At 34.9% G+C, this 15,607-nt stretch overlaps 1 protein-coding gene across 15 annotated transcripts in view; it reads left to right on the top strand.

Moving 5' to 3' along the window:
* Positions 1–15,607, top strand: part of Znf638 (zinc finger protein 638) — a 72,909-nt gene that overhangs the window by 35,236 nt on the left and 22,066 nt on the right. For 7 of the 15 annotated variants that reach the window (XM_050165323.1, XM_050165327.1, XM_050165319.1 and 4 more), the window contains 10 exons: positions 1,623–1,681; positions 1,863–1,915; positions 3,468–3,518; positions 6,510–6,578; positions 7,373–7,456; positions 8,051–8,119; positions 9,031–9,068; positions 10,826–10,957; positions 14,289–14,417; positions 15,391–15,432. In XM_050165323.1, coding sequence (XP_050021280.1) covers positions 1,623–1,681; positions 1,863–1,915; positions 3,468–3,518; positions 6,510–6,578; positions 7,373–7,456; positions 8,051–8,119; positions 9,031–9,068; positions 10,826–10,957; positions 14,289–14,417; positions 15,391–15,432 — 726 coding nt within the window. The remainder of the gene's footprint in view (positions 1–1,622; positions 1,682–1,862; positions 1,916–3,467; positions 3,519–6,509; positions 6,579–7,372; positions 7,457–8,050; positions 8,120–9,030; positions 9,069–10,825; positions 10,958–14,288; positions 14,418–15,390; positions 15,433–15,607) is intronic. The other 8 variants (XM_050165328.1, XM_050165325.1, XM_050165320.1 and 5 more) reach the window with 4 other exon arrangements.

Below are 15,607 nucleotides of genomic sequence, written 5' to 3'. Positions count from 1 at the left end.
AACATGTCATATATATAATACGGTATGTGCGTGTGTGTGTTCCTAAATATAATCTGCTCAGCCTATATACTGTTACTCATGTTTCAGGACTAACCAATTTGTATTGGATAACCAATTGGTGTACTTTTCTGGAGAAGGCTGTTTCTTCCACTCTCAGTATTCTTTAGTTACCTGAAGTTCTTTGTCTAGGGTTGAGACCTCGTAAACTTTCCCCTGTTCACTTGAGCATGTCTGTTGGTGTCATCCATCCATGTTTAGGCCGTCACGTTGGTGAGACTTTGGGTATAGCTTCTGACATTACTAGGAGACATAATCTGACAGCAAATTCCCTATTCTGATTCTTAAATTTTTCCTTCTATTTCCTCTTCTGAAATGTTCCCTGAGCCTTTGTTGGGGTAATGTTTTGTAGATATATCCATTGAGACTAGTCTCCACAAGTCAGCATTTTGCTTGCTTCTGGTTTTCTGTAATGGTTGTATCCGTTGCAAAAAAGTTTCCTTTCTGAGGGTTGATAGCTGCACTTATCTATGGGTATAAGGACAAATGTTTAGATTGTTTTTAGGGATCATGTGGGTGTAGTAAATTGGTCTTGACTAACAGTTGTTGGCTAGGTTTTCAGTCCTAGGCATGGTTTCCACCTTGTTCAGTGGGTTTTAAGTCCAATTAGAGAGCTGATGGTTACTGCCAAGATACGCATGCTACTACTGCATCCTGAGGGTTATTGTGCCAGGCTGTTCATTGTTGTAGTTCATAGGCATCATTGCTGGGTAGGACTGTTTTTTGCTCTCCTTTTGGAAGCTTGCATGGCACCCTCTGGTACCTTTTGAGATAGGATTTCATTTTGTAGCTCTGGTGAGTTTCTGTGTTGACGAGGCTGGCCTCCAATTTACTGAGATTGGCCTACCTATCCCTTCTGTGACTCTGCACCTCTGCCTCCTGAGTGCTGGAATTAAAGGCATACACCATTCTCCCAAGAGGTCATGATACTTTTATTCAAGTAATTTATTCAAGTATTCTGAGTGTAAATATTGCTGGTGTGTGTGTATGTATGTATGTATATATATATACACACACACNATATATGCCAATTTTTGGAAGTGAAAAGAACAGTTATGATGTTTTAAGAGACTACATGCAGTAAGGATATTGTGTTGTATTATCACCATTAATCTTTTACTCTTCCTAATTTATGCATTAAACTGTATGTATAGTGAAAAACTGTATATGGTTTCATATTGTGCATAGTTTCATCTACTAGAGTTCTTGAAGTGCATTCCACACAAAAAAGTGAGAGACTATTTTAATTTTTTCCCCCTGAATATGATTAAAAGCTTTAAGAGTAGGAGCAGCAAGTTCAATCTCATTTATGTTGTTGAAAGAATGTGGGTATATAGAAAGGGAGGACAAAATCAAAACCCCCTCTGAAACTGTCATAATGACCATAACATGATTACAAATTAAATGAAATATAAGTAGGAAAAGGTAATGAGCATTTAAACTTTCAAGTTTTTAAATGTTTTCATTTTCATTGTTGAACTTTATGCATTTTTTTTATATTGTGTAAACTGCCCTTTTTAGTTGGGGAAAAGCTAATTTTTTTCTAAATAATATTTCCTTCTTAGAATAAAGAAGTGAAAAAGAAACCTTCCGATTCTAAGAAGTTATCTGCATCTGCTTTAAAGTAAGTGAATCTTTGTTTTCATGTGAAAAATAAATGTATATATATGTTAAAGAAATTTTAATTTTTAAGACTACATCTTTAACCACCACAATTATAAAATTGAACACAAACCAGTTTTATAAATTTATAGAATTTAGAACTATATTTCAATGTTTCTAATGTTTTTTTTTCTTTTGAGTAGAAAAGAGACAGATGCTTCAAAAACCATTAAAACTCTTACTTCAGCTTCTTTTGGTAAGTGGTAAAGTAAGTGTGTGTGTATGTGTGTGTCTGTGTGTCCATGTGTCCTTGCTTTTAACTTGTTCTGAGGCAGAATCTCTTGTTGCTTGCTCTTTGTGTGTTCCAGACTAGCTGACCCTTGAACTTCTGAGGATTCATTCTCCTGTCTGTTTCTTCCTTTTATTTATTTACTTATTTATTTATTTTGGTTTTTCAAGACAGGGTTTCTCTGTGTAGCTTTGGAGCCTGTCCTGGAACTGACTCTTTAGAACAGGTGAACTCCCAGAGATCCACCAGCCTCTGCCTCCCACTACCGACCAGCCTCCTCTCTCTTTCTTCCAGCTTGCCCCAAGCATAAAGAGATACAGATGAATGTTTACTACATCCAACTTTACATGGACCCTGGGACCTGAACTCAGGTCTTTATGTTTATAAGGCTGACACACTAAGCCCTACTCCTTAGACCAAGTTGTTAACTTTTAAAACACATTCAAATGAATGTATTTTGTCAATTTACTTTAAACTTCTTGTAAAATGAGATTAGGAAGACATTTAGTGAGCCTTTAATACAGGTGACCCAGTCACTATTTCTTTTGGTTTGGTGTGTTTATTTGTTTTAGTTTTTTTGTGTGTGTGACAGGATCTTTCTCCATAGCCTTGGCTGTCCTGGAACTCACTATGTAGACTAGGCTGACCTGAGACTCACATAGATCCTCCTGCCTCTGCCTTCCTACTGCTGAGATTAAAGGTGTGTGCCACCACACCTGGTTTACAAGAGACTTTTTAATGTGAAAATTTATGTATCTCTCCAAAATTAAAAAGTGAATCAGGCTCTTTCTCACAGTAAAAGATAATAATCTTTTGTTATCGGGATAGATTGATGAGTTTGTTAGTGTGAAAATAGAGGCCACCCAACTCTCAAACAATAATAATGAAACTATATAGTCTTTCTGAAGGAAAGTTTGATAATATTAAATTTTATTTAATGAATGAAAGGAGAAAAGTTTAGAAGTTTGTTTTTTATGCATGTGTGTATACATATGAATGTGCATATAAATCTCACAGCCTCAGGTCTCATCCTCAAGAATGCAGGCTGTCCTCCTTTAGGCAGTGCCAGTCATATGATACTTTTGGAATATAACTCAGATAATCAAGTTTACAAAGCAAATCCATTATCAACTGAGCCACCTCCCATCTCCACCCAATACTAAATGTGCATTTTGACTTCTCTAAGAATATTTGTAACTAATAACACCCAGAACAGAAGGGATTAGAGGTTGCAATGCTCTTTGAAAATTATTTTTTTTTCTTTTTTTTTTTTTTTTGTTTTGTTTTGTTTCGAGACAAGGTTTCTCTGTGGTTTTGGAACCTGTCCTGGAACTAGCTCTTGTAGACCAGGCTGGTCTCGAACTCACAGAGATCCGCCTGCCTCTGCCTCCCGAGTGCTGGGATTAAAGGCGTGCGCCACCATTGCCCAGCTCTTTGAAAATTATTAAGGTTAACTCTTACCTAATCTGAATTTTGTTTGTAATGTGCTATTGAAGTACATTTTTTCTCATAATTTTAGCCAAAACTGGACGAATAAAGCCATCTACATTCAAAGTGAACAAATTTACAGGTATGTTATTTTTATATTGCCTATTTGTTTCTTGTAATGCAGGGATTGAATGCACAACTTTGTGTGTTCTAGGCTAGTGCTCTGCTATTGAGCTACACGCCTATCCTGAAGTATATTTTTATTAGGATTATAGTCATTAACTAAATTGCTGAAGAATTAATTGGCTTGTACTTCATGTGATAAAGAATTATTAAATATATGTATTAATCTTTGAGATTATAGTCATTTAGTAGTTTTCAGAATGAGATTTAATGCACAGTACTCTACTATTACATAATAATTTAACTGAAGAAGTATTTCTGAGACTGAATCATAGCTATTTCCCTCCTCTTTCATTGAGGGCTTATTTTCTTTTATATACTAGTTCAAATAAATGCACATATAGTTTTTATAAACTATAGTGTTTTGTTTTCTTTGTTCGAAACAGCATCCCATGTATTCCACACAGGCCCTGAACTTGCCATGTGGTCAAGGCTGGCCTTGAATCCTGATCCCCCTACTTCAGCCTCCCGAGTGCTAGAATTACAGGTGTGCACCATCATGCCTGGCTCACTGTAGTGGGTTTTTAAATAATGATTAAGATTATTTTCATTTTACCCTGGTATTATTACTCTCTTCTCCTTTCCCTCCAATTTCTGTTAAATACAGGTTATGGGGAGGAATATTCAGGGTAGAGAGTAGTATATTAAATCGTCTTTTCTGTGTTAAAAAGGGAAATACCATTGTAATTGACAGATTTGGAATTTTCATGTAGTATTCTGAGGCTTCTGAGATGATAATACATTTTTAGGAAATTTTAAAATTTCATTTATTTAACAAAGAGTTTGATTTAATTTATGGGAGTCACAAATGGTGGTTGCTGGACTGGGAACTAAGCTGCTAGCCATCCCTTAACTCCTGGGGATAAACCTTAGGCATTTTCCTTAAATTTCTTGCATCTTCATATAAGTGGTAACATGAATTATCTGTGATAATAGCAGAGTTAACATAAGAAATTTTTTAACTGGCTTACTAAGGATCAGTTTATTTCAGAATAACAAACTTATAAATTAATAAGAATTCACTAGTTAAGTGCCAAATTCTAAGGATTGGTGTCATAGTTACCTATTATGGATAGGGATACGTTCATACATTCCAAGGCATACAGTAAATGTCTGAAATTACAGATAATACTGAACCATATATATTCATATATACTTATACACATACAGCTAAAATTTTGAGGAAGGGTCTTACTGTGTATCTCAGGATAGCTTCAATTCCTAAGAAGACCAAGCTGGCCTCAAAATGCAAGATCTACCTGCCTTTGGCATGTTGAGTGCTGGGATTAAAGGGGTATGCCATACCTGGCTATGATAAAGTTTAGTTTATAAATTAGGCACAGTAAGTTTTATGAAGCAGTCTCATACTCTTAATTTTTTTTGTTCATTTTCTTTTGTTTTGAAAGAAAGCACTTTATGCCTTCTTGTATGGATGTATGAGTTCAAGGATCACTGTGAGATCTCAAAGGTGTAATAGAGATGACTGTTAATGACTAAAGGGAAGGTAGTATGCATATGCTTGGCTGTCTGAAGCTGGACATTCCGTTTCTCAGAGATCCACCTGCCTCTACCTCCTGAGTACTGGGATCAAAGGCATGCACCACCACTGACTAACTAATCACCACTGCCTTTCTTATATCTATGTCTTTTTCTTTTGTTTTAGTTTGTCCTGTCCTTTGGAGCCTTGATGGGCTTCTGTGGGTAAACAATTGGTGATAATGATTAAATCCACCAGTACTTATTAGTTCAACAAGGAAGGATAGGGTCCTTTGAATCCCTCACTGATTCATGACTAATGAATGACTGGCCTAATAATCTCAGCTGCTATGATATAGTGTTTAAGGTGGCCATCTCATGTGCTAAAGATATCATATTACAGTCCTTCTTCCCATTTTCTGACTTTTACATTCTTTGCATGTTCTCTGCTACAGTTTGTTTGTATGTGTGTAAGAGTAGGGGGGAGAAGGAGGGAGAGAGCGCTTTAGTGGAGTCGTGTTAAAAATTTAACCATTGCTTATTCTCATCACATAGTATAGCCATGTATCTCTGCATTTGATACTGTCCTTTGCAAAGACTAGCTCTTCTGATTTAAGACTGAGAGTAGCCTTTGTGTATGGTATAAGTATTAATATTTAGAATGTTTGGGCCATGTTAGCCACACAATATTTAATTTTCCTTTAGGCCCCCAAACCATCTCAGGCTTGAGTTACTGCCCTGGTTTACAGTACCAGGTGTGAATTTCCTCCCATGGAAAGTGCCTCAAATTCAATGAAAGAGCACATGGTTCTTCTTGCACCCATAGGCACATCTAGCCTTCCAAGGTTATATTACAGTTTGTAGGTTTCGCAGCTGGTGAAGACTGTTACTACCTTTTCTCTGCAAGCAGTAGTCATAGTACCTTCTGAGACTGGGAAAACTGACCAGGAAGGACAAACTCTCCAGCTCAGTTCCAGCTTCAGTTCTCTTATTTCTTGAAGATGAGTGGTGGCTTCGGCTATGGGATCTTATCATCTAGTTATGGTGGGCAACCAAGATGAACCAGCAAGAGCCTGTATATATTATTGGACAATTTTGCAGCCTATCCCACGTATGGCAGTGGGATTTTTTTTTTTAATGATCAACTAGCACTTTATGTGGCTGTCATAAAATGGATTAAATGGGTTTCATTCAAGTGTGATCCAGGGAATCATACATTGAGAGGTTCTCAGTGAGAACATGGTATTGCTGTGTGGTTTAACTTTTTACTTTGTATTTCAGCTTCTAGTTGATTCATACATATAGAGAGACTTAGGTCCCCTCCCACAAAGAAATTATTGCTAGATGTCCCAAAATATGGTAGCATTTTATGTTTTGAATAAAATATGTAATTCTTATATTGTTTTTAATAAGGTAATTTGGAGATTGACACTATTTAAGTAAAACAGTTTTGACTATAGCTTTTGTGATTTAGGGAAATCAGCGGGTTCTGTAAAATCTGTGGTTACGGTAGCTGCAAAAGGTAAAGCTTTTATCAAAACAGGTAAGACAACTGAGGGAGAGAGGCTTTACTAAATTTTTTTTTTTACGAATTTAAGGAATACATTATTGAAAGCAAGTTTAGAATTCAATAATTTCTAGTATCTGATAACATCTTGAAGAATTTAGTAGAGTCATTAATATTTAAAATTTACGATATAGGATTTTTTTATTCATTGGTACTTTGGTTTTAAACAAGATTTACCATTGAATATACATTTCTGTATTAATATATTATGGCTATCCAATATATATATATACATCAGTGTACCTGCGTGGTCTGACAGTAATATAGTCATAGGTTGCTCTGTCATTGTCCCCTTTAAATGGTTTAATCCTTCCTCCCTCCTTCTCTCCTGTTATAACTATCATTTTTATACTCCTTTCCACAACTTAAACAGTTTATCTGATGTTTGTTACTTTAAAAGAGATTAATTTCCCTGATAAAGAAATGAAACGCTATTTAACATAGCTGTTGTACATTGAAAATAGCATGGCCCTATTAACAGTATCTTTTCTAATAGTTTAATTCGAAGGAACCTTAGTAGAAATTTCAAAATGCATATTTTTAATTTTATATTTCAAATGAGAAATAAACTTGGAACTAATTTAAAGCCACAAAAATATGTCTCGACTTAGATTTGCTTTTAATATTACTTGTAAAAAATTGAAAATCAATAATACATGTAATAAATTGTTATTCAGATTAGGTTATTGGTTTCTGATATATTAATATAAAATATGCTAAACGAGTAGGCCCTTAATCTTAGAATAATGGTTTAATTCTACTTTTAAAAGCAAAATCTGGAAAGAAGTCTCTAGAAGCTAAAAAGTCTGGGATTATCAAAAACAAAGACTCCAATAAACTCGTGACTATACCAGGTAACAACGTGCTCTCACTCAGGGGGTTATTTTTTGGACCATCTTGATTTATATTTGAGATATAATTTGAAATTTTTCAGTTCCAAAGGGAGGCCTGGGAAATGTCTCAGTTGTTAAAAAGTTGTTGGGTATGCAAGCATGAAAATCTGTATTTGCCTCCAACTCGACCCACATAAAAGCCAGGCATAGCAGACACCTGTAATCCCAGTGCTGGGTTGGGTAATAAGGGGACAGACAACACAGGCAGATCCTGGAACTCATTAGTCAGCCAGCCTAGCTGAATGGATGAGCTCTCGTATCAGTGAGACCCTATCTCAAAAAAATAAGGTTTGATAACAATGAAGGTAAACACTAGATGTTGATCTCTGACTTCCATATACATGACACAAGTGCACATGTACCTACATGCATGCATGCACACACAGAACCACATAGCCTAACAGGGAATATTTTGTTTTCCAAAGAGTGGTTTTACTTTGGTCAGCATGAGAGAACCTGAAGTAATGGTATTACTAGTTTAAATTCTAGTTCAGATTCATTAGTTTGATTATACTAGTATTTTCCTAGAAAATTAAAGTAGTCTGTTTTGTGCAGCAAACTCTGAAATCAAGACTAGTTCAGAAGACAAAGCCACTGGAAAGAGTGCTGAAGAAACTACTTCAGGTAGGCCAGTAGAAATTGTATTTTGTTTTACATTTAAAGATGAAAGAAAAGCCGAGCAGTGGTGGCGTGCGCCTTTAATCCCAGCACTCGGGAGGCAGAGGCAGGCGGATCTCTGAGTTCGAGGCCAGCCTGGGCTACAAGAGCTAGTTCCACGACAGGAACCAAAAGCTACGGAGAAACCCTGTCTCAAAAAATCCAAAAAAAAAAAAAAAGATGAAAGAAAGAAGTGTTTGTGCTTATATGTTTGTGTATGTGTTGATTTTTCTAATACTAGGGTCAAATCCCAGGTAAAATTAAATACATGACAATTCAGATTTACATTCTGTTTCTGTATCATCCTCAAGTTTTACTCTAGTGAAGAATAACCGAAATGTATTTTTTAAAAGCTGGACAACAAGGCTTTCTAAATCAACTGAGCAAAGCTCATATGGACTCACAGAGACTGAAGTAGCAAGCACAGAGTCTGCATGGGTCTGGACCATTTACTCTGTGTGTATATTATGGCTTTCAGTGTAGTGTTTTTTTATGGGCCTCCTGAATGTGTGATCTAATGGATCTTGTGCCTTTTCTTGGGCTCTTTTCCTTCTGTTGATTTGCCTTGTTTTAACTTCAATGTGATGTTTTTGTTTTATCTTGCTATATTTTGTTGTTTTGTTGTTATCTCTTTTCTAATGAGAGACAGCAAGGGAGTAGATATGGATGGGAGGTGAGGTGAGGAGGAACTAGAAGGCATAGAAGGAGCAGAAACTGTAACCAGGATATATTGTATGAGAAAAGAATCTATTTTCAAGAAAGGGGCAGAAGGCTGGTGTCACTTCTATACTGTTTCTTATTTATTATGGAATAAAGTAGAATCTTGAAGATCATATAAACTTTTAAAAATTGTGTTTTCATTATTTTTTGGTATTCAGGTACTTTGGAGACCTCAGAAAACAAACCAATGAGCAAGGTCAGTTTTTGTATTTTATTTATATAAAATTCTCTTAAGCAACTGTATTCACTTTGTAGCATGGTAAAAACTCTTATCCACTTTCAACTCTTTAGATATGATGTTGGTTTAAAAACTTGAATAAGTCTGTATATTTATGAGATTGCTCTCCTCTGAGAGCATGGTAAGGCAAAATGGATTTGGGGTAGATAATACCTTTTTGGAACTAGAAGAAAGAACTAGAACCTAAGCACATTGGGAATTTATTTCACTTGGAAGATTTTTGTTGAGACAGACTTTCTTTGTATCCCAGACTGAACTTGAATCTTGCAAGGAATGTCCTTGAACTTTAATTTCCCTGCTTCAACTTGTTTAGTGTGGGAATTACAGGAGCATTTTACCAAGCCCAGTTTACATATTGTTGGGGATAAACCCAGGGTTTTGAATATGCTTTGCAAGCATTCCACCAACCAAGCTACATCCATAATTTTGAATAAATTTGTGCATTTTTTCTAGCCTTGAGAAAAGTAAGATATGTGAATATTTTGATCACCAAGGCTTTTTTGTTTGTGCTACATTTTTGAAGAAACAAGTTGACCTTCTGATTTATGTAAAGGACATAGAATTTACTTGCATGTTTAATAGTATGCTAAAATGTCATTCATCTAGATTATTGGTTAGCATTTCAGATTGCTCACATGCTATGCCTAAATTCATTTTTGTCTAATAATCCACTCATTAAGAAATCACTAAATAGTATGTTTTACTTTAAGAAAGGTATTTTAAACACTGGTATAGGGTCAGTGTAATACAGCATTCCAACAAAACTCTTTAGCAGGAGTCATCCACCAGTGCATTCTAGAAACCTGTTGTGTTAGTCACTTGTTTTTCAAAGCTGTGACTCTTAGCAAGTTTCTTTTCTTTTTGTCACTAAAATCAAAATATGCCATGTTTATCACAGAGGCTTTTTTAATTTTACCAATATCTACAAAAGAAAAAGCTAGCAATAAAAGAATAAGTTTAGAGAATAAGTTGAATGGGGCAAAATAAAGCAGAAAAGTACTTACTTATGGTAAGTTCTTACTTGTGGTATAAGGATTAAGGTAGTGAAATTAAAAATAAGAGTAATTATTGTTCAAGAAGATGAGAAGACACATTGCTTTGGATGTTAGATATACGCAATCACATTGCAAGGCACAGGCTTAGTAATGGTATATGAAAGGAGGAGTTGTAGTCAGAGATATGAACATCAGTTTTAAGATGCCCAACCAAAAGAAGACTGATAGACCTGGATTAGATGATAGATGTTGTATGACTGTAATTATTCTACTAATTTAAAATTGTCAGTTTGTATATTCTAAGGGTGGCTTAGTTACTCTTCCATTGCTGTGAATGAGACATTATGACCAAGTCAGCTTATAAAAGAAAGTGTTTAATTGGGGCCAAGCTTACAGTTTCAAAGGATTAGTCTGTGATTATCATGATGGGGAAAATGGCAGTTTGCAGGCAGGCACAGCCCTGACCGTAGGCAGAGAAAGTGATACTGGATCTGGGGTGAACCCTTCCAACAAGATCACACCTTCTCCAACAATCATTCTCAAAACAGTTCTACTAACTGGGGATCAAACATTCCAATGTATAGGCCTATGGGGCCTTTCTCATTCAAACCACCACACAGGGCATTTAATTTGAGGTTCTAGAGTCTCCCGTTTTATCTGGTTTTTCTCAAGTAGTAAATACAGATTAAATGCTAATCACTTTCTTAATTTGTTTTGAAGGAAATGGAGGAAATGAGTGTGGTTTTTATTTCTAATTTGCCTAATAAAGGATATTCTACAGAAGAAATTTACAACTTAGCAAAACCATTTGGTAGTTTGAAGGATGTTTTAATTTTATTGTCTCATAAAAAGGTAAGAATTTATGATAACTTATTTATAAGCACGTTTTGGTAAAAATATCGAAATTTAAAAAATAGCAAAGATTTAAGGGGCTATCTAAACTTGGTTAAGCTAAGAGATTTTTTAAATCTTTATTATATGTTATTTTTGTTTTGTGTTTTTGAAGCAGGTCTCTCTCAGGCTAACTACAAACTCAAATTCATGATCCCTCTATCCCAACCTGGCTTTATAATTAGCCAACCAACCAGTGTCTGTCTCTCTCATCCATCCCTGTGGGAGAGGTGTTGGGAATTGAACTTAGAGCTAGGCACTTGACTGCTAAGCTATATCCCTAGCCCAGCTAAAGGATTTTTAAAATGAAAAAGCACAGATATCTTCTGTTTCAGCATTGTCCTAATTAAGTGTGTGTGTGTGTGTGTGTGTGTGTGTGTGTGTGTGTGTGTGTGTGTGTGTGTGAAATATTTATTTATTTGGGAGTCTGGAGTGATAACTTTAGCAATTAAGAATACTGGTTGCTCTTTAAGAGGACCCAGGTTTGATTGGATATCAAACCCACAAGACAGCTTACAACCATCTTTAACTACAGTCCTAGGGAATCTGATACCATCTTCTGATTTCCAAGGACACTGAAAGCACATGTCACACACATACACATGCAGGCAAAACACATACACACAAATAGTAATTTAAATTTTTAAAAGATTTATTTTTATTTTATGTATGTATGGTTGTTGACATTATTTTGAGTCTAGAAAGTGGTTAATGACCCTTAAATATCATTGGCAAAATAACAGCTTAATAATTACTAATAAAAGTCTGGAGAGATGGCTCAGTGGTTAAGATTACTTTCTGTTCTTACAGAGCAGGGACTTAGGTTCAGTTATTCATTCTATTCTACCTGTCTATTCCCAAAAAATCTAATATCCTTTGCTAGGCCACATAGATTCCTGCACATAAAAACTCATGTAAGTATGCATACATACACATAGATAAATAAAATAAGTATTGTTTTTTAAAACAGCTCAGCAGAATTTCTGGTTAATAAACAACTTGTGGGAGGTGCTATAATAACCTTACAGGAGGGGATTTTTTTTTTTTTTTTTGGCAGGGGGGAATGTAACCTAAAAGTACTCTTTGGGAGTGGGAAGTCTTATGACATGGCCAAGTTGATAGTCACTCAATTTTTTATTTTTTTAAAATATTTATTTATTTATTATGCATACAATAGTCTGTGTGTATGCCTGCAGGCCAGAAGAGGGCACCAGACCTCATTACAGATGGTTGTGAGCTACCATGTGGTTGCTGGGAATTGAACTCAGGACCTTTGGAAGAGCAGGCAATGCTCTTAACCACTGAGCCATCTCTCCAGCCCCAGTCACTCAATTTTTAAGAATAGTGGGATACATGGAGCAGGATCATCAGCAAGTGTGCTTGCTGAACAAAGGAGAGTACAAGTTGAATTATGTGCAGTTTCAAATCAAGTATAATGGTTATCTAGCTCTCCAAGTAGACTAGAGACTGAATTATACACACTTTTAAAAGAGACAGTGCACAGCATATGATAATACAGCTTTTCTTTGTGTGTGTATGTGTGTGTGTAATTCTATATCTTTATTTTTAGTGTATGAATGTTTTGCCAGCATGTATGTCTGTTTGCCACATATGTGACTGGTCCCTGTGGAGGTCAGAAGAATGCATCAGATCCTATGGAACAGGAGTTTATAGGAGTCTGTGAGCCACTGTATGGGTGCTGGGAATCAAACCTGGGTCCTCTGTAAGAGCAACCTGTACTCTTAAGAACTGAACCTTCTCTCCAGCCCCATAACACTTGTAAATGTAGATTATTTGTAGTTTCAAGGAAGATAAAAATAGAAACTATGCATTCTTTAACTTTAAAGTGTTTTGTATGATAATAGAGTGAAATTGGAAAACTTGAGCTTTTAAAGATTTCAAATTGATGAGTTCATATTGTAATACCAAAACATGTAATAAACACAGATTTTAATATGTATACAATCTAAGTCAATAAACCAAGATTATATGCTCAGATTTTTTTAGTATTGAGTAAAATTATTAAATTCTTGGAGATGTAATACTTCTAAAATTATATGTGTAAATACCAGGCTCTGCTAATAGGGGTCTCCCCTTACCCATGAGAATTGCCTTTTCATGGCCCTAGTTGATATTTGAAATTAGATGGTACTGAACCTTAGGTATTCTGTATTCTTCACATTTCATGCATATACAGTTTTACTGTCTCTTCCTTGATAATGAAGTGTTCCTATCACACACACACTATAATTTTGGTAGTTTAAGGTATTAATGCAAAGTTGGCACAAATTTCTTTCCTCAGCTTTACAATCTCAAGGATTTGTGATTATTTTTTGCTATAATTCTTTTACAAAATTCAGCATATGATTATTTTTCTTTTTTTAATTTATATTTATTTATTTGTATGTATATATACACATATTCATACACACATACATGAATTGCACATGCTACAGTATGAACATGCAAGTCAGATGACTACTTGGAGGAGTAATTTTTCTACTTCCACGAATATTAGTCCCACAGATTGGCCCTTACCCACTGAGTACTCACACAGGCCTCATGTGTCGTCCCCCCCCCCCAAGTCTCTGTTATGCTGATCACTTCTGCCTTTTCACTTACAGGAGGCAACTGTAAAGGCTTTTTTTTCTTTGCACTTATGATTGCTAATATCACTATTATTTTACTTCGTGGCCATAATATAAAATAAAAGTTGCCTGAACATAGGTGCTGCATTTGACCATTTGGTAACAAATTGTTGTTAACTGACTAATGGACATAAAGTATGGATGGTGTGGACTCACTGGATAATTGGCCCATGGATGTCCCATACAGAGTAACTGGAAATACCATTATACCAGTAAGAATGACAAGTAATTTAAGTCTAAGAAATTATTTAAATGTCTTATTAAATCTTTTTAAAAATTAACAAAACAGAATGTCTGCGAATGCTAATTACTCTTGTGGATGCAAAAAATAAGGCATTTTTTGCATTGAATTTAGTGTCTTATTGTAATTCCAGCATCTTAAGGTGGGAATAAAACTAGGTAGGGTCCAGAATAAGAGCCTGTGTCAAAAATAAATAAAATACAAGTTCAGTGTTGGTTTAGAATGCATTTTGGTTCTCTTAATATTGCCTGTCCACCTAATTCATCCTATTATGTTAGTCTTAGCCTATGGATTTTGTTGTTTCTATAACTTCGGTTTTCTTACTAAGTCATTTGACTCTAAAGAGTCAAGTCTTTTCAGGAAGAATTAATATTTTTCATTTTTGTAATTTTTATTTTTAAAGGCATATATAGAAATAAACAAAAAATCTGCAGATTCTATGGTAAAATTTTACACTAGCTTCCCAGTATCCATGGATGGAAATCAGCTCTCTATAAGTATGGCTCCTGAGGATATGGACATAAAAGATGAGGTAAATAATAGGTTTAAACCACCATTTTTCCTTGTTCTTACTAAATCCTTAAGATCAAATTTATTGATTGATTGATTGTTAGCTAGTTTCTTTTTTTTGGGTCACATACTGTTTTTAGACCACAAAATATTCTGTTCTTTTAGTGACCGCTCAGCTCATGATTTGAGAGGGAATCCTATTTGAAAACCAATAGTCAAAACAGAATACTGACAGTTGTCTTTAATTTTTCTTCCTAATTTTTCATGCGTGGTCACTCAGTAAAGATTGTTTTAAATAATCAAGTTTCCTCCCTGTTTGTCATTGTTTAATCTCTTAAAATAGCCCAAGTAATAGAGTAGCTAGCTCCTCATACCACCATCAGTTTTGTTTGCATCTGGTACTTCAACCACAAAGTCATGAGACTAACTTGAAATTTGAATCTGTTCAAATTCAGCTGGTGCAGAAACATTTTAGGGTCTGTATTACCTAAAAGGATACAGTATTATCTCATAAAAGCCAGGGGAAATGCAAATTTTCTTTTGCAAAATACAGAAGCCTTTTCCTGATAGTCACCCTAACTTTCTAGTATTAGTGGGGATTATTATACATGACAGTAGTATTAAAGAAAAAGTTTAAGAACCATAGTTCCATTTGTTAAAGTGTCTTTTGCCAATTTTGCTATTCTTTTCTTGTGCCACTTTTGGTCTTTTTAATGATAGTAACAAATAACTACACTTTTTTTTTTTTTTTTTTTTGTCTACAGTGAACCTAGGGGAGCATGAAGAATTAAGTTAGATAGATAGGGTGAGACTTAAATAACATCTTCAGGGAGAAGGGAGGAAATTTCTAAAGGAGTAGAATTTTACCTACCTGATTTTATGAAATACTGAATAATGCATATCTGTGTAAGTCATTGCATAACAAATCATGACCAAATATTAGCATATAAATAAGACATCTTTCACCTTTTACTTTTGAATGTTTGGCTTTTTAGGAGGCTGTCTTTACAACCTTGATTCAAGAAAGTAATCCAAAGGTGAGTTTCATATTTAAATACTTTTGTTGATTTAATTGAAAAAATTGTTTTATTTTTCTTTTATGAATTAAAACTGATTTAGCAGTTTTAACACTTAATTGACTGAGTTTATCAGGTTGTTGTTCTTCTTGGTAAAAATGAGAAGGGTCTCATAGTCTTGATATTTACTAATTTT

Source organism: Alexandromys fortis, unplaced genomic scaffold, assembly GCF_014885135.2.
Source record: "Alexandromys fortis isolate MF-2015 unplaced genomic scaffold, M_Fortis_MF-2015_v1.1 scaffold_158, whole genome shotgun sequence".
Taxonomy (NCBI): Eukaryota; Metazoa; Chordata; class Mammalia; order Rodentia; family Cricetidae; genus Alexandromys; species Alexandromys fortis.
The sequence above is the reverse complement of the archived record's forward strand: the minus strand, read 5'-3'. Positions and strand labels throughout refer to the sequence as shown.